Source organism: Eulemur rufifrons, chromosome 6, assembly GCF_041146395.1.
Source record: "Eulemur rufifrons isolate Redbay chromosome 6, OSU_ERuf_1, whole genome shotgun sequence".
Lineage (NCBI taxonomy): Eukaryota > Metazoa > Chordata > Mammalia > Primates > Lemuridae > Eulemur > Eulemur rufifrons.
The window spans coordinates 29,810,319-29,830,920 of NC_090988.1; the positions used below are offsets into that span (position 1 = coordinate 29,810,319).

General features: G+C 32.7%; 1 protein-coding gene and 1 pseudogene across 2 annotated transcripts in view; both read right to left on the reverse strand.

Annotated features, from left to right (window-relative positions):
• The window catches only part of DYNC2H1 (dynein cytoplasmic 2 heavy chain 1), a 285,364-nt gene that overhangs the window by 178,822 nt on the left and 85,940 nt on the right, over positions 1–20,602 (reverse strand). For both annotated transcript variants that reach the window (XM_069469002.1, XM_069469003.1), the window contains exons 52-60: positions 20,296–20,438; positions 17,209–17,293; positions 15,351–15,505; positions 10,930–11,067; positions 7,188–7,301; positions 6,376–6,536; positions 4,634–4,757; positions 3,681–3,802; positions 116–202 (exon numbers count right to left, since the gene is read on the reverse strand). In XM_069469002.1, the coding sequence (XP_069325103.1) occupies positions 116–202; positions 3,681–3,802; positions 4,634–4,757; positions 6,376–6,536; positions 7,188–7,301; positions 10,930–11,067; positions 15,351–15,505; positions 17,209–17,293; positions 20,296–20,438 (1,129 nt within the window). The remainder of the gene's footprint in view (positions 1–115; positions 203–3,680; positions 3,803–4,633; positions 4,758–6,375; positions 6,537–7,187; positions 7,302–10,929; positions 11,068–15,350; positions 15,506–17,208; positions 17,294–20,295; positions 20,439–20,602) is intronic.
• Positions 5,135–5,625, reverse strand: LOC138383876 (large ribosomal subunit protein uL11 pseudogene; annotated as a pseudogene).

The following is a 20,602-nucleotide window of genomic DNA, read 5'->3' on the forward strand; positions in this document are numbered from 1 at the left end:
TAGTCATTACAATTAAGATTTTAAAAATTCAAAATTGGTTGATGTATGTTTCAAATATTCAAATATTTCAAATGTAATTTGAAATATTCAAAATATATTTCAAAACTTAACTTACTTCTCTTTGAGTTCTGATACCTTTTGACCAACAGAATTAAGAAGTTCCTCTAGTTTCCTTTTTCTATCTTCAGTTTTCTTCAAATTTCTAAAATATAATTCAATATTATAAAAGTCATTCTATTTATCAACAATAAAACAGCAGCAGCATCTTAAAATGTAATCTTACAGTAAATATATGACAGTGAAAACTGTTAATACTTCAGTATTATAACACTTTTGCTTAGAACTTAATTTGAAAAGCAATGCTGAAATTAAAAGTGTATCCTTTAACCCAACTATACCACTTCTAGGAATCTACATTAAAAAAACATTTGTTCATGTAGATTTCTGGATAAAAATGGTAAGCCAAACATATTCATTTATCTTCTATCCCTTCTAAAATCCTACTAGTAATAAAATGAAACCAAGGGAATAAAAAAGATATATACGAGCAAGAATAAAGAGAATGAAAGAGAACAGTATGACAAAGGAGAAATTTCAATCAAATTTTGAAAAGTAATAATTGACACACCAGAACGCAAAAAGCCAAAAGCTAAATGCTGCAGGAAGAAGAGCCAAAAACAGAATTCCAAAACACTCAACAAAAATAGACAACAGGTACTTCTGAAGGTAACAATAAAGCTACATACAGAGGATTGTTTAATAGTTGGTATTATTATATAAAGAGTTTGACCTCATATTCTCTCCTCCACTGACAGTGAACTATCCTCTTAACACAACCCAGAATGCTATAAGTCTAGCTTGTGCCCCCACCCATCTCCATCCATCCCTGCTCACACCCTATGCAAAAGATACGAGGATTCTGTTTAAAAAATGACTGATACCATCCCCCCCAAAAAATACCCACCAATATTAAGGTGTTGCCATCAAATGGCCAGGCCACAATTGATCACCTACAGTGAAGCTCGGAGCCAAGGAATCCAGGCCACACACTCAAAGCTCCCATCCAGATTTCTATCACTTCACAATTAATCACTAACCAACAGCCAAGGACCAGACACATCAAGGAAGCTTTCTAACTTGAAAGAGAACAAAACAAACAAATCCAGAAAGGAATACAGAAAGAATTATCAAGGCCAGAAGCAAAAGTAAAATTTAAAAAAAACTTTAATATTCTGAGAGAGATAGAGAACATATTTCATGTAAGAAACTAGGAGATGCTATTTTTTAAAAAATGTAAAATTAAAAAAAATGGAACTTTGGAAATTACAAGTGTAATAGCAAAAGCCAAAATGAAACAGTATAATGGAAAGGACAATACATCTGAGATAGTAAAACAAAAGACAAAACTCATGGTAACCAGGTAGGGCTACTGTGTACTACTGCTAGGCATTCGTGCACTGCACAAACACCTGACCAAGTGTCTTGCCAGAAGAGGTGCCTTTTTCTATTTTGTACAAAGATGTTATAATTGCTAGCAGAACCCTGAAATTATTACAGAAGATATAAGAACATATTATATTAGTACAAGTATTCTCATAAAAGACTAATAGAGTTTCAAATAAAGAAAATGATGCCAACACTTCTACCTGCCTATTCAGAATCACTGATAAAGCCTCAGATTTGTTCTGGCATGCACTCCTCCCTCGCCTAGGTTAGGTAGATACTACCTGATCTAATCGTTTTAAGTAAGGAGAAAGCAAGGGCGAGAGAATATCTGCTAGGACTCTTCTTGGAAAGATTTCCTTGTTCTTAAAAAGAGACACACGCTTATTAAAAAAACAAGGTTTACAGGAAAAAACAATCCCTTTCTTTCAACTACATGTCGTTTTGTCTGAATAGAACTTTAGCAGCCATCTTGTGTCCAAGGGGGCAGTTAACTTGCAGAAAAATTGAGAATGTCAGGAAATTAGGGAAGAGCTCAGTATTGTCCTTGATGTTGTCATGGAGGTACATAATTAACCACCCTGGCGCTAACTTACTTTGGGACTCGCTGTTTGTAATACGCTGTTTTATCTCTAGAGCCATTTTGAGTGCTGATGTTGCTAATCTACAACCAAAAGCATTCCAAATGATACAGAGATACAGAAAAGGACTGCCATAAGAATAATGTAATGAACTTTCCCAAACCGTCATGCATGAATTTCTAAGCTTAAAGTGAACAGTGAGCATCTACCACAAAGATTTGTAAAATTTCACAATGCCAGAAACCCTAAAAACTTCTGAAGAGAAAACAATATGGGGTAACATACAAAACATTGGGAATCAAAATGGCATTCAACAGCAATATTGGACTCTAGAAGAAGGCAGAGAAAGAGCTTTCAAACTTTAGTGTGCACCAAAATCACCCGGAGAGTTTGTCAGAGCACAGACTGCAAGGACTCACACACCCTCAACCCTTACCACCAGCATATCTGAATCTGAATCAGTAAGTGTGGGTGAAGTTCAAAAATCTACACTTTCAACAAGTTCCAACGTGATGCTGATGTTGCTGATCCAGGAACCAAATTTTAAGAATCATTATAATAGAAGAAAGCTTCAAAATTGTGAGCTAAAATCGTTTCTAGCCTAGTATTCTAAACACAGTCCATTTACTAATCATGGATGATGGTGTAATACAGGTATTTTTAGACATACAAGATTGCAAAATACTTTCAATCCCATATACTCTTTCTTAGGAAGCTGCTGTGGAGGATGTGTTCTACGAAACCGAAGAACTAAACTAAAAAAGAGAAAGACAGGAATTCAAATTGTATAAAAGGATACAATAAAGAAACAAGGGTAATCCCCAGAACAAAGGTAAAGAGAAGTCCCAAAATAACAGCTGTGAGCAGCAGGCCTAGGAAAAATTAATCCACATTGGAACAGGAGAAAATGCTGTAGGATGGGTAATTCTAAGAAAAAGTAAATAGAACACAAAGATTATCAAATATGTTTTAGGGTTTTAACAGACTGTGGATAAATTTGTAATATGTAAGCAGTAATATAAAGAATAACAAAAAGATGTACAAGAAAGAAAATAAGATAAATAAAATAAATTTTCCTAACAGTAGAAAATTAATAATTAATGTCAAATATTGAACAATCAAGAACATAACAAACCTTTTGGTCTGCATTTAGAACAAAAGAGATAAAATATAATGCTGACTCAATAACAATAGCAGATTGGAACTTTAAGCTCCAAATGTAAATGGTTAAATCTTCCCCCTACTTGCCCAGACACTATTTTGGAAAATATATCCTAAACATGTCCTAGAACTTAACAGGTGAAAGAAATATGAAGGCCATAAATTTAAAGAACTTTCTTTTTGTACTTTAATATTATTCCTTATGTAACTTTGGCTCCTTCTAAAGGAACTTCTACTAACTTATCCTTCCAACAACGTAATAATGGCAGAGAAAAAGTGAGCTTATTCTGCTATCCATCTCCTTCTAATCGTTTTATTTTTCTGATCTGTTTAATTTTTAATTTTATTTAATTGAATCATTTTATATGTTTTAATATTGGCAGCTTCCTTTGTAGAAGTAGAGAAGAAATAAATAATAAATACTAATATAATAAACTCATCATATTCATGAAAATAAATAAATGTTAGAATTGTTTATATTTATATTTCACTTACGATTCTAATCCTGCCTGTTCAGTTTCCAAAGGCTGAATTCGTTCCAAGACATGAGAATACTGGACGTTGGCTTTAACCCAGGCAGCCAAAGGTGCAGCTGCTGTACTGGCACGCTTAGCATTCTGAAAAACCCATAAGAAGTTATCCAGCATCCTGACTTAATTTCAAATAAAAGCAGAATTAATTCTAACACATTTTGGGGGCATATATTTAATAACCTAATCCAAATAATGAATATTTTGTTTTATAATTAAAATAAAAACACAGTGAACTGCTATTTTGATTAACAAAAACATACATAAACTCTAATTTTTGCTTAAAAATAAATCTCTTTCAGCCACACAGAATCTTTAAAATAAAGATGTTTTATCAACATAATTACTCTATTAAGAATATTTATAATGAATACATGTGCCATACATAACAATGTTTAAGCATCAATTCTTTTTCTTCTATACATGTGCTACATCTTTATTAGATAATAGCAGTTTTGAAACCATTGTATGTAATTGGAGTCAAAGAAAATGTACATAATGCTTTGAATAAGGGATACTAAAAATACCAGAATCATGAAATTTAAACTGTTCACTCAAATTAGATACAACTATCCTAACAAAAATATCTGTTATTATATGACAAATACACAGGAAAAAATAAAAGCATATCAGAAAAGTTGGAAGTCAAAAAATGATAAGCTGGGAACTTAACATTGACAGCAGATACTAAGATTCAAAAACCACTTAAGATAATAAATCTGCTTCTGCTTACTTGGATTCTAATTTACCTAATTCTGCTGGCAAATACTTCCCAACTGTAATACCTATAGCTTTTTTTTTTTTTTAATTTTAGTTTTTAGACAATCTAAACAATTGATAATGGAAAGGTATTACATTTTAAAAAGCAGATTATATGGTATGGAAAAGGGAATTCATGGAGTAAATGTCAAAAATTACCTTTGGATCAAAAGATCCTTTATTTTTAAAAAGAAGTTCTTCAACGCTCTCTCTTATTTCCTTTGGAATATTTCGTGCATCAAAGGTTGCTATGTCTTCTCTCACACCTCTTTTGGCAAGGAAACTAAAATGGAAGCATATTACTTCACATGAAGCTAAAATAAAATTTGCTATTTCTGAAAAAATATCAATTTAACAAAATGGTGTATTCAATACTTTTAATCCATTAGTTAACAAAAAACAGAGTACTAAAAAGTTTAACCTTCTAGTGTATTATCCATCATTTTTTATAAACAACAAACTCTTTAAAGATGCACGACAGTCCTTCTAATGTTCTGTGAATGAACTAGAGCAAGAAGTGAAATGAAAGAATCATAATTTTATTTTACCCCAGTGGGTACTAATATGTTCTAGGAGGATATGTAAGAGAATTTTCTAACTTCTTTTTGTGGGGGAGGAGTGTCAAATGATCATTTATTGAAATATTTTCCTTTGTACTTTTTAATTAGCTGGGCATTCCACTGCACCACTGTTGATATCATCCATGATGTCATGAAGGTGGCATCCATCAACATTGCAGTCCACAGACAGGGCAGTCCCCAGGATCTCTTTAATGATTCCAGAGAGTTCTCTGGCTAAAGATTGGTGCCACATGTGGCCGGCAATGTCGACAATCTCATCAAAAGTGATATTCCCGTTGTGTTTAATGCTTTTCTGTTTCATTCCGTCTCTTGGTGGTTCCTTGAGGGCTTTGATGATCAGGATAGAGGCAGAAGGTACCACTTCAATCTGGGCCTGTCTGTTCTGAATAGTTTCACTGTAATCCTCAGACCCTTCCAGTCACCGGTTGCCTTGGTGATAACACCAACCTTTTTTGGAGACAGACCCAGGGGGCCAATCTTGGGAGCTGGGGCAGACATGGCATTGACTTCGTCACCAATGCACCTCAGTTACATGACTTTGTTCTCACTGGGGTCGAACTTAGGCAGCATGGTGGAAGTGGCTGGTGTTGCATGAACCCGAATTTGGTAGGACAGAAGACAGTTGCACCTTGGCCTCCTCTAAGCTGAAAACCGAAAGGCTGGAAGGCGTGCAGACCACACCGGACATCTAACTCCTTTTAAAGTGCTTTAAAGTACTCCCTCAACCTAAATCTCCTCTCCCATTTCCAAATATAGAAGGGATTCTTCACTATCAACCTAAATCCTAATGACGAACTTAGTATCAGCACAAACCACAACACCATTATTATAATGTGAAACCTGAAGCTGTATGGTTCCGTATTTAGTTAATTCCCCTTTCTCTCCTAGTTTATATCTCTCTTATATTATTTGAGGGTTTCCCATTTTCTTCCGTCTCTGTCTCTTTCTCTCTCTCTCAAGCCCCCAAGAGTACAAGACTCTTAGAGAATACTGATTGTATTTTCTTCATCAGTAAATCACAGTGAAATCAAAGTGCTATCTACTATGTAAGGACCAAATAAACTATTAAATTTACTGAGACATTTTTAAAGATTGTAAGGCATTCCTTTACTCCTCTTTTGACACTTTTAACAATTGCTTATGGAATAAGGAATATATAGATCTTGATGTATGATTACATAGAATATTTTGAGATTTCAGGGCAAAGTGCATAACCATGTATTTAGATAAAGTTTAATTTGAGAAAATAGATATTAAACACAATGAAAGAATATGACATTCATTGTTGAAATAACATTTCTCAGAAATTCAAAAACCTACCTTTTCATGCTCACCCAAGATGTATCAAAGATACCCATCAACCTTAAAACTCCTTCAAGAATGTCTCTGATTATATCAGGTGGCATGCGTAATGAGCGAATTTCTGAAAGAGATTCTGGCTTGATGTTTCCAACTGCTAGTTTAGCTTCATTGACTAGAGGCTAAAATAGAAAAAAGTCATTTTTACTTTCAAAACATATATTTTTAAAAATCATTAACTCTTGAAAAATTATCTAATATTTATTATCATTTATTCAAAATCACTATAGTTATAATGTCTTTTCAAGTATCAAAATGCTTTAAAACACCTAGTGTTAAACTTGAAAAAATTGTTCAAGTTGAGAAAACATGATTTCTTGCCACCACAACTACAATAATCTAATTTAGAAAATCTAATTTGTTTTGAGACAATTTGACATTTTCAAGAGGCTCTTTATATTTTAGGACTAGGTGGCTAATTTAGTCAACTCTGGGAAAAAAACAGCTTAACAGTTTGTCTTAATTTATCTATAACACATTTTTCCCCTCTATAATCAAAACAACATGGTTTGTGGTAAACAAAGATTATTTTTAATTACCATTGCTAATTTACTTACTTTCCCTGGCAGATCTTCCTTCTTGCTTTTCTTTTATAAGTAATATTCTGGTTGAAAGCCACACTTTATACTATTAAAAAATAATTTGAGGGGCATTGGTGTTCAAAAAAATATTAATTAAAAAAGAAAAAAGAAAATAACTTGATGTATAAATAATGTTTAAATTCTTACTGGTAAGCAAAAATATAAATGGATCTTAGAATTTTTTTAACTTACCTGTACTTCTTTTAATTCATCATCAATTTTATTTTTTCTTTCCTCAATTTTAACAACTTCTTCTGCTATTTTGTGCTTTAGTCTTTCAAGTTCTGTTTTTTGCTCACTAGCATCCTATGGGAATATTTAAGAGGCATTCCAATCAATTTCAATGCACTCAATATTTAAAAGCATGGTACCAAAAATAAAATTTATTTTAAAATAACATTTTCTATTAAATGTTTTTGTAAGATTAATTTTGAATCTGACATGAGTTTCCAAAATGCCTGGGAAACCAATGATATACCTTACTCTAGGTTTACTATCAGAAAGGTTTGTATGCTTTACTTTTTTCTACTTAGCAAAGCAAATCCTTATTACGTAAAATTTAAACAAGTTAATAATATATAATTTTTTAAAATTATCATAATAATACATATGGTACACTTGAAACAACCCAGATACAGCTCATGTACTCCTTCTTTTATTAACCTCCTCTTCCAAGTGAAAAGTATCTCTATTCTGAGTTTTCATTGCATTTAATTTGTACTTTCCTTGTGCCACAAATCTAGAATTGTAAGCCTTAGAAGTTGTACAGTTTGGCATTTAAGTTCTCTCCAGACAGTACTTTTTACAAAATATCAAACAGAAATATCTGCTATTTATATAATTAAGTGAAATTATTAGCTTATAATATGAGATGCATATTCTCCTACTGGGTCACTTTTAGGTAATACGATTAGCTACAGTCTTAGATACATCCCTTCTCAGAACAGCTCAGAGAAAAAGTAGCACAGTGCTCAATGTCTATTACTAATGTAATGAGAGTATACAAAGCACACATAAGTGCTGAATATTTTTCTTTTATAAATACACAATTATCAAGTGTTATCCTTTATGTAGTTTTTACATTTTTCATATTTCAAATTACTCTTAATTTCTTAAAGTAATTTTAATTTCTTAAAGAAGAAATTGACAGATATTTTTAACAAAAATGGCAGGCTACTTTAAATAAATATTTATATTAATTTGGTTCCAAAATGCCTTGAGGAAAAAAAGTATGCTAAAGTTTACAGTATAAAAATTACACTGACATGTCTGATACATTACTAACCAGGTCAGGTAACCACTAATCTGATTTCTATCATTATAAAATTGTCTGGTTCTATAATTTCATAAAAAGGAAATCATATAGTATGTAATCTTTTGTGTCTGGCTTTTTTCACTTAGCATAATGCTTCTGGGATTTATCACATGTAGTTTTCATTTCTCTTAGCTAGAAACCTAAAAGGGGGATTGCTGGGTCACATGGTAAAATATGTTTTTAAGAAACTGCCAAACTTTTGAAAGTGGCTGTAGCATTTTGCATGTCCTCCAGAAATTATGAGAATTCCAGATACTCCACATTCTTGCCATCACTTCGTATTCTCAGTCTTTTATTTCTACCCATTCTAGTGGAGGTGTGGTGGCATCTCACTGAGGTTTTATTACACATTTCCTTGGTGATCAATGACCTTGAGCATCTTTGCATATGTTTACTGGCCCTTCACATGTCTTCTTTCATTTGAATTTTCTTCTGTTAGAATCTTTTGCTCATTGTTAAACTGAACTTTTTGTTTTACTATTACTGAATTGAAACATGTTTGATATATTCTGGATACAAGTCCTTTATCAAATATGTTTGTTTTTTTTTTTTTTTTTTTTTTGAGACAGAGTCTCACTCTGTTGCCCAGGCTAGAGTGAGTGCCATGGCGTCAGCCTAGCTCACAGCAACCTCAAACTCCTGAGCTCAAGGGATCCTCCTGTCTCAGCCTCCCGAGTAGTTGGGACTACAGGCATGCACCACCATGCCCGGCTAATTTTTTCTATATATATTTTTAGCTGTCCATATAATTTCTTTCTGTTTTTAGTAGAGATGGGGTCTCGCTCTTGCTCAGGCTGGTCTCGAACTCCTGAGCTCAAACGATCCGCCCACCTCGGCCTCCCAGAGTGCTAGGATTATAGGCGTGAGCCACCACGCCCGGCCCTAATATGTTTTGTAAACAATTTTCTCCCCAGTCTGTGACTTCCCTTTTCATTTCAGAATTTATTTTAAAAAGCACAAGTTTTTAATTTTGATGAAATCCAATTTATCATTTTTTTTTTCTATTTTGATATCACATCTAAGAAGTCTTTGCCTCACCTAAGGTCATAAAGATTTTCTCATGTTTTCTTCTCAAGTTTTATAATTTAATGCTCTACACTTAGATTAATGCTCCATATTGAGTAAATTTTTGTATAAATTATAAAGTAAATTAAAGGCTCAGAGTTTCTTCTATGTGGATATCCAAATATCAGTACCATTTTTGAAAAAGACTATCCTTTCTCCATTGTATCGGCATTTTTGTATAAAATCAATTGACCATGTATGTATGTATAGGTCTATTTCTGGACTCCACAGCATTCTTGTTTTTTCTTTGAGAGACAGAGTCTCACTGTGTAGGCTGGGTTAGGCCTGCACTGGCGTCATCATAGGTCACTGCAACCTCCAACTCCTGGGCTTAAGCGCATCTCCTGCCTCAACCTCCCAAGTAGCTGGACTAGAGGCGTGCGCCACCACACCTGGCTAATTTTTCTATTTTTTGTAGATATGGGGTCTCGTTCTTGCTCAGACTTCCATGGCATTCTAATGATTTCTATGCCTAACATTAAAACAGTATCAAACCACCTTGATTACTGTGCCCTCATAGTGAATTTTGAAATCATAAGTCCTCCAACTTTGTTATCTTCAAGACTTTTTATGTCACTTACTTTTTAATTGAGATATATAGATTTGTTTGATAAAGATTAAAGTTATTTTTATTAAATTAGTCATTAGACTAGTGACTAGGTAATATTCACCAACATGGACACGGGGATACAGATTTGAGATATATTTGAGTCAAGGAAGTAGAACTGACAGAATTTAATGATTCGTTACATGTAATAGATGAAAGAACAAAAGTCTGGTATGATTTATAGGTCTGTCTTGAATAATTAGCTATATTGTAGTGCCACAACCTGAGAAAAGAAATGCAGGAGATGAAAATCATCAGTTCCATTTTGAACCTGTTTCAAGCTGCAATGCCCATGGCACTTCCAAAAAGATACATTTCACAGACAATTGGGTATTTGTTCTAAAGCTCAGAGGAAGAGTTAGGGCTAAAGGATGAAAAAGATGCTTTGGCAACAGTCATATGTAGTCAGTAGGACAAAGCAATGTAATAGACAAGAGCATCCTGAGAAAGCATGTTGACATAAAAGAATACCTGGGCAAAGAAAGAACTCAGATAACTCTCCTTTGAACGAGTTCAACAAAAGAAAGGCAATGGCTAAAAAGAAATATAATCAAATATGAAAGTCTTAATAGAATAAAGATGTATTTCATAAATCTTGAGAATATTAAAAGCAGGGAAAACTGTCAAAGGCTGAAGAGAAAAGAAAACCAACTTAACTGGCAGAGCATAAACAAAATCAGTTACAACAAATCCATACCAATTTAAAATATAAAAAGGATTTAGATAAATTAATATATGGTCAATTGAGCGGACTGAGTTATGATTGTAAACAATGTGGGAAAATACCACTCTCTTTCACAAAAGCTCAAATATATAACAGTATCAGTCTGACTCAGCATGGACAAGCAATATCTACATAAGTGAAAATGTTATTTTTCACACTGATTGACAATCAGACATAAATGCTCTTCCTATTGTTGCATCTTTGTGCCAACTCTAAAAATTACCTGCATTGATACAGTAATCTCTTGAAGGGCAGCGTCTGCTTCATCTTGCTTAGTTTTAAGTAATATACTTTGTTCTCCAGCTTTTCTGTTCAGTTCATCCACAAGAGCTTTAGCTTCATTTAGTTTGGATACACCAGCCTACATCAATAAAATATCGATTGGCAATATATAAAAATTTTACACACACACAGTAAATAAAACCCCATAAGAAAGAATAAAGCAAACATGTAAGTGTATACATAAAAAACAGTAGCAAGTACACTTTAGATCTTTTCTCATTGCTAATTATAATCATTTGCTTAACATTAAGGCATAGTAAAAGATTCCACAGAAGTTTTAAAGAAAAACAGATTTTAAACCATCACAGAGGATGGTTCAACCCATGCAAATCAATAAACATGTTACATAAAATCAACAGAATGAAGGACAAAAAACATATGATCATTTCAATAGACGCAGAAAAAGCATTTGATAAGATTCAACATCACTCATGATTAAAAACTCTCAACAAATTAGCATAGAAAGGAACATACCTCAACATAATAAAGGTCATATATGACAAATCCACAGCTAACATCGTACTAAATGGGGAAAAAGTGAAAGATTTTCCCCTAAGAACTGAAACAAGACAAGGATTCCCACTTTTACTACTATTCAACAGAGTACTGAAAGTCCTAGTCAGAGGAATTGAGCAAGAGAAAGAAAGAAAAGGCAAACAAATTTGAAAAGAGGAAGTCAAACTGTTCCTATTTGCAAATGACATAATCTTATATATAGAAAAACCTAAAGACTTCACCAAAAAACTCTTAGAACTGATAAACAAATTCAGTAAAGTTGTAGGATACAAATTAACATATAAAAATTAGTAGCATTTTTATACACCAATAATGAACTAGCAGAAAGAAAAATCAGGAAGGCAATCCACATTATGATAGCTACAAAAAAATAAAATGCCTAGGAATAAATTTAGCCAAGTAGGTAAAAGACTACAAAATACTGATGAAAGAAATTGAAGAGGGCACAAATAGAAAGATAGCCTATGTTCATAGATCAGAAGAATTAAGATTATTAAAATTACCATGCTACCCAAAGCACTCTACAGATTCAATGCAATCCCTATGGAAATACCAATGACATTCTTCACAGAAATAGGAAAAACAACCCTAAAATTAGTATGGAACCAAAAAAAGAGCCTGAATGACCAAAGCAATTCTGAACAAAAAGAACAAAGCTAGAAACATCATACTACCTAATTTCAAAACACACTACAAAGCTATAGTAACCAAAATATAATAGCATGGTATTGGTACAAAAACAGACACACAGACCAATGGAACTGAATAAAGAACCCAGAAATAAATTCATATATTTACAGCCAACTGGTTTTTGACAAAGGTACTAAGAATATACATTGAGGAAAGGATACCCTCTTCAATAAATGGTGTTGGGAAAACTGGATATCCATATGTAGAAGAATGAAACTTATACCCCTATTTCTCACCATATACAAAAATCAACTCAAATGGATTAAAAACTTAAACGTAAGAACTGAAACTGTAAAACACTAAAAGAAAACACAGGCGAAATGCTCCAAGACATTGGTGTGGGCAAAGATTTTATTACTAAGACTGCAAAAGCAAAGGCAACAAAAGAAACAGACAAATGGTATCATATTAAATTCAAAAGCTTCTGCACAGAAAAAGAGACAATCAACAGAGTAAAGAGACAGATAACCTTTGAATAGGAGAAAATATTTGCAAACTATTCAGCCAACATAGGACTAATATCCACAATATATTAGAAACTCAAACACCTAAGCAGAAAAAAAAATAGTAATAATCCAATTAAAAAGTGGGCATAAGATTCTGAATAGACATTTCTCAAAAGACATATAAATGGCCAACAAGTATATGAAAAAATGTTCGACATCACTAATCATCAGGGAAATGCAGATCCAAACCACAATGAGATATCATCTTAATCCAGCTAAAATGGCTACTTCAAAAGGACAAAAAATAACAAATGCTTGCAAGGATACAGAGAAAAGGGAACACTTATACAATGTTGGTGGGAATGTAAATTAGTGCATTCTCTACGGAAAACAGTATGGAGATTTCTTAAAAAACTAAAAAGAGAATTACTATATGATCCAGCAATCGCACTACTGGGTATTTATCTAAAGTAAAAGAAATGGGTATAACAAAAAGATACTTAATCCCTGCACCCCCATGCTTATTGCAGCACTATTCATAATAGCAAAGATATAGAATCAACCTCTGTCTACCAAGAGATAAATGGATAAAGAAAATGTGGTATATAGACACAATGGAATACCTTTCAGCCATAAAAAAGAATGAAACTATGTCATTTGCAGCAACATGGATGGAACTGGAGGTTAAGTGAAATTAGCCAGGCACACAAAGACAAATATCACATGTTCTCACTCATATGTGAGAGCTAAAAAAAAAAAAGTTGATCGCATAGAGGAAGGGAGTAAAATGACAGATACCAGAGGCTGGCAAGGGGGGCAGTGGTAAAGAGAGGTTGGTTCATGTGTACAAACATACAATTAGATGGAAGGAATAAGTTTTAATGTTCGATAACAGAGTAGGGTGACTATAGTTAACAACAATGTATTATATATTTCTAAATAGCTAGAAGGGAGGACTTGAAATGTTCCCAACACATACTCTAGAAATAATAAATACTTGAGGTGATGGTTATCCCAAATACCTTGACTTGATCATTACACATTCTGTGCACGTAACAAAATATCACATGAACCTCATAAATATTTAAAAGTAGCCAGGAGACTTGAAAAAAAAGCATCACAGAAAAGCTTAACAGATCAACATGTTTGCTAGCGTTCTGGGTTGAAACACTTTTTACCCATTGAATTAGATGGGAGACAAAATAGAAAGCAAGGGAAAATTTGGTAAATCTTTTCCAATTTTCAGTCTCATTGAATGGGCAAAGGATTTTTATAGTAGATATGACTTGGTTTTGTTTGTCCAGCATTCATCTTTCTTTTTAGAGACTGCCTCATGTATGGTTCTGGTAAGTTGTCATTTAAACGTCTTACTTGTTCTTTGGGTGGGCATTTATTTGACCCTGGCCTAGCTATTATGGTACCCAATCCCACTGTCCATGAATAATCCAAGGAATGGATATAAAAGAAAATTTCTTCTCTTCTATGAGTTTGATTTTTGTCACCTAAAAAATCAGAAGATTTGGGAAGATAATCATGGCAAAATAGGAATGTAACCAATATTTACTGAGCACCCAACACAGAGGACAAGTATCAAACTAGGTTCTTTACGTATGAATTTTATCTAATACATTCACATACAATTGCCATGGACCCAACTAAGCTGCTATTCAGTAAGTTTACGTAATTTACCAAAGCACTGTAGAGAACTAAATCAGAAAATGAATTCTCCTAAAAGCATATTAGATTATTAAGTATGAAATGTCCCATTTCTTTAAGTACTAAGTTAGACCATTGATATCTCTGACATTTCACTTTGACGCTTCTTGTTTTATTTTTATTGTGAAGGTACATCTTCATTCTTTCAAATGCCGAGTTTGGCTTGTGATTATCTTTCAAATTTTTTTTTAAAGTAATTTTTGTGAAACCATAGGTAAGTCAAAAACTCGTGTTATTTTCTAATATGAGATGGCAAAACTGTGTCAATAGTTTAGGCACATACTTTGATTAATTGTACTGTTTCTTATTTGAGATATAATGAACTAAAATTCTGATTTGAAATTGGACATTTCATATTTAATGACCTAATAATTAGTGACTTCATATAAATGAAAGTAAATCATTAGAAAGGATAAAGGTAATCATGTCAATTAAGATGGAGCCTAGTTTATTACCCTAACAAAAAGCTAGAACTTTACAGGAGAATTACTCTCTGACAACTTCAGAAGCTGGCATTCTAATGTCACATTTAAGTTAAAGCTTTATAATTAGAGAAACATAGGGAAAAAAACTGTTCAGAATATACTACGTGCAGTGACATGGATAAAAATGTGACTTCATAAAATGTAATTTTACTTTTAAAGGTTATAAAGTATAATCTTGGATATTATGATTTAATTAATAACAGGAATTTTCAGTTTCTAAAAGTGCTTTCATGTGAAAGAGACTCTTAAAGGCAGTACCATAAGCTATCAAAAGCACATAAACATTAGCCAGTGAAGAAAAGGAATAATTCTTGAATTGAAAAATACAAACCATTACTCTAATCTAGTGGGCAATATAAGTACAAAAATGAAACTGTTTTCCAAAGCTTTTAACAAAGTACATTATTTGTTTATAATAAGTATATGCCACAGGCAACACAGCATTGTGATTTGCATAATCTTTATTTCCTATATATAGATAAAATAATTCAAAATTACCAATGTTGTACCTGCAAATGACTTTGTCTTTTTAATAATTCCTTTTTCTTGCTGTTACTAATGGCAGAATACACATGTAAAAAGGTCATATATCGGCTTGGTGTAGCACCATGTGCTTTACAAGACTCATGGATTAATAAAAATGATTTTAGAAAATCAGGATCAACTAGAAAAAGAAAATAAAAATGACTTAATATATGCATGATTAAGAATCATAAAAAATCATCTTAACTATAGTTATTTTATACTAGATACTTCTACTCAACATTATAATAAATACGAGATGTCATCTTTGCTTAAAGATGCACAGGGATTCCTAGACATCTATTCACAGCTCCTATCTTCCTTATGAATTTTGAATTATCTAGTTTCAGCAGTCTCTATCCTTTCACTGTAATATATTTCCTCTAAACATTTTTATTGCTGTAAGAAAGATAAATATACATGTTGTCATAACATATAAATTAATCGGGACTACATACCACATGTACAGTAATACAAAAGTGAACTCAATAAAAGCTGCTTGAATAGAAAAGAGATATCAAACCAAATAACACTATCCAATCCCATTTGATACAGAACGAAACAGGACTTCAGAAGGCAAAAAGTTAACAATAAGTTCACATTAGATTCAATATGTCCATGATCAAACATGTTATCTTCCTCTTCCTCTTACTGATTCTATCAATATCCCTCTGTATTTCCTACTCCAGTGAATGAAATCAACTTCTAATAAATTTCCTAAGCCAGAACTTAGCCAGAAACATCCTTGACAACTCCTTCTTCTTGTATGCCACAACCATTACATAATCAAGTCCCATTTAAATTACCTCTAATATCCCTCAAGTCCACTCCTTCCTCTTTCTTGGTTCAGTCCTTCATCATGTTTCTCTTAGATTACTGCAACAGACTCCTAAAGTGGTCTAATTGCTTTCTGTTTCTCCCTATATCAATAGGGAAAGCATAACATGGAAGGCCCTTCATTATCTGACCCTACTAACCTTCTTCTCTTCATCTAGTACTCTATTTATACACCCTCATGTTTCAGCCCTTTAGGGTATTTATAGTTCCATAAAAATGCCTGTTTTACTTCTCCAAGCCTTTTCTATTCTCTGACCAGAATGCCCTTCCCAAGCTGCCTATGAGGACAATGTCTATTTCCTGTAATATCTTCCAGTTAGAAGTATCACTTACCAATGCACTTCATATAAACTTTTACTGTCACTAATCTTGCTATATCAGAGCTTTTTGTTTATATATAACATAATTCTTGCTATCACTAGACTATGAGCTACTTAAGGCATTTCTAGTATCCAGCCCAGTACCTAGTATAAAACAAATTCAATAAATATTTGATGATTAGATGATTAGATAAGTGAATGAATAAGCTATGGTATAAAGAATAAAGACCACATTCAAAATTAACTTAAACTTGGAGAAAATAAGAATATTATAGCTCCAAAAATATTATGTCTATACTCAAAGAACATCATAAAACTTTTTCATAGATGAATTGAGTTCTACGACATATCTAAGTAATAAGCTAATATGAAAGTTAAAGCTACTAGCCAGACTCTTAACAATATAAGTAGGTCCTTCAAATAACCTGGGTCAGAAAAATAATTTTTGAATTTCTTAAATTCAAACAGTAGATATTCTGTTGGGTTCTAAATTAAATGACATGAACATTAATTTAAAGATAAAAGTTTTTCAAGATTTAGTTTGCATCAGAAGAAACCTAATTTTGTCACATTGAGCATTATTCACACTCATCATCATCATAAATCTTTAATGGATCTATAACATTAGAAAACTGGTAATTATTTCATAAATAAAAATTAGGTAATATTGATTTCATCAAAATATTACCTGAATTTTTTTTCTTTTCTTCTTTTCTTTTTTTGTCATTATATTTTTCCTCACCACCAGTTTCACTGAATAACATTTCAGGTATCTAAAACACAAAAAGCATTTATTTAAAACTTAAATCAATATGAAAAGTTTAAGTAAATCCAATATCAGAGGTTAAAAATCTTTAACACAAAAAAGATAGTATCAATTACATTTTTCTTCAAGGATTCTTTCCAGACTAAGAGAAAAAAATAATATATCAATCTTTAGAAGACATCATTTCCTAGACAACATTTTGACATATAGCAACTATTAACTGATTGCAAATTGATAGGGATATAGGGAAAAGCTTCAATATCTCATCTGAAAATGATTAGGCTGTACAAAATGAAGGGAATTACAATTTGGGTTGAATTTGAAAATAATCACAATGCCATTTAAAGACATACAATAATAAAAATAAATGTTTTATTTGGCATCAAACTAATAAAATGTCTTCATGTTACAGTAGGAAAGCAAAGATTCTTAGCTTTCTCAAATAAGAAATAACTAAAAGGAAATAAAAATAGCTTCATAATTAATAATTTCATAATTGATAATTCTAAAAACAAACATCATGTCCTTGAGCCACTGAGTATGCATGCAGGAGTGGGTACTTGTCTGCCTGTACTTTGTTGCTACTTCAAGACCATCCTTGCTAAACTCCCTAAATTTAAAGCTTGTATTATCAGACTATAGCAATCTCTAACCCTCCTTGTTGCAGGCATCCACCAGTCCAATCATTTCTTTGTTCCACAAATAACTTTAGCTCTTGGCTCACTATCATTCTCTCCAATACAACTCTTATCTTATTTTCTTAATAATTTCAATATCCATTACAGACCATTCCTCTAATACCCTCACCTCTCAGTTCCATGAACAACTCTTCTCCTCTTATTTTATCTACCACGCTTTTATCAGCCACTCACCCCAATGGTCATATCCTGAGACCCTGTCATTAACAATAAGTGAAATCCTTCCATAATACTATTTTGGAACATCCTACTCTTCCACCATTTACCCTCCTGTCTTCCCAGTTCCCTCCTTCACAGCATCAATAATCCTAAAACTCCAATGAAACCTACAATCTACCAATTCATCCATCTTTTCACTATCATTCACCATCTTCCTCTCCTAATTTACCACCTTACCAACTTAAATTCCATGGTAAATCATAATTATATTCTTATAAATATTTTCAACTGCCTTGCTTGTTTTGTCAGACTCAAGTAACAAAGCCCCAATCCTGGTTAAATCCAAGTTACCACCTACTCTAGGTCTGCACCCACGAATGCATATATGTCTTGAGAAAAAGCATACAACTGTGTTGATCGGCCTCAATCGAATTTCATGACCACTAACCTCAAGTGAACCCTAATGCTACCTAGCTACCATACGCCATTGGCCTAACCCTTTCACTCTCACTCTTATAAACTACTGTTTTCCATATCTGCTCGTATCTCTTCAAGCCTCCACTACCTCCTCCCTCATTCTTTCTCTCAATGAATAATTTTACTGCCTGTTTCACTGAGAAAACAGAAACAATTAGAATACCCAAAAGTTTCCAATAACACACTGTCCACCTATCTAGATCTATACCCCTCTATGATTTCTCCATTCTCCTAGGAAAGGCCAATATGATTCCTCCATTCTCCTAGGAAAGGCCAATACTTAATTCTTCCACTTGTGCACTAGGCTCATTTGCTATCCACTACTCAATGATACTGTTCTAGTAATTTTTCTCTGTCTTTCTTGCATCAAATATATTTTTTGCTTCCCTACTAAACCATTCCCAATAGCATATGAGCATGCTATAGTTTGTCCCATCTTAAAAAAGGAAAAAAAAGAAAAACACCTCTATTTTTACCCCTACTTCCTCTAGTTGCTGATCCATTTCTCTCTTCCCCCTTAAATAAAATTCCTGAAGAGTTGACCATATTCACCATCTCCAATCTTCTCTTCTCATTCTTTCTGAAACATATTCCAATACGGCTTTTTCCACAACTAATTGCAACTGCTATATCAAAATCACCAATGACCTCTATGTTGCTAAATCCAATGGTCAATCCCAGTCCTTATCTACTTCATGTGTCAAAGTTCATCACTCCTTCCTCCTTTGAAATGCTATCTTCCCTTGGCTTCTAGAATATTATGCTCTCCTGGTTTTCCTCTTATTTCCCTAGTAGCTCCATCTCAATCTCCTTTGAAGGATCAACCACTTCTCACTTTCTCACCGCTATATCCTTAGCCCAAGCCAGCCTTTCCTCTCACCTGGATTATTGCAATAGTTTATAATTGCTTCTACCCTTGCCCACTACAGTCTACTTTTAACCCAGAAACCATAGTAATCTCATTAAAACATGAGTCAGAACATGAATGCCTTCTATTCATGTGGCCTCCTCAGACTAAAATACATTTTCTGTCCTTCATCTACTTACTGAAATCTAACTAAAATATGATCTCATATGTAAAAGCTTGTTTATTATCTCAAATTACACTCCTTATGATGAATTATAACAAGTATTAATCTGTATTTCTATTATAAAAAATTAGTGATTGAGAATATGAATAGTATTCAAAGAAACTATGTTGAAAATTATTTATTCAAATAAAGCAAAATAAGAGGTTTTCAGTTAAGATAGTGCTATGCGTTCACAGTTTAAATTCATCCTCCTCCAAACACATAGCATACTAATGATAGATTTTTTTTTTTTTTTTACAAAAAAAGGAGTTAGAAATTTTTTAATTGTTAAAATCCTTGCTATGATTTTTTTATTCTAGGCTAGCCTATAATCAGCTAGTTAATTAAAGGCATAAAATTTTAAAATATAATTATCTCTGTGGTCCTTAATTAAGAACATAATCCTCAATCTAGAATTCTATACTAAACTAAACTACCACACAACAGGGGAGAGAAAATAGAGATATTTTCAAACATAAAGAGATGTTCAGTGCCACAATTAAGGTAGTGTTATAACCAACACCAAAGAAAAGTTGTGAAAATCAGTAACTTCAAAAATAAAATGTACTTATTTTTTCATTTTAATATTTAAATGTTAAACTTACTTTCTTCATACTGCAATCTGACCAACCCTCCATCCACAACACCTGGCATTTTTTATGCAAAGCTGGATTACTCTCACAGTTTATTATAAAGTTTAAATTTGCAGAATCCATTATCAAGACAATATGCAAGTTTTGCTGAATTCCTAAAAAAATAAGAAAATTATAATCATGGAAAATTATAATAATAATAATAGAATCGGGAAATCTATATATGGTCTGGGTTTATGAGATTAAAATTTTCTAAAATGGAATATTAGGAGCTGTTTATTAAAAAGAACAAGCTAAAAAAAATTATGGTATGGTTTTT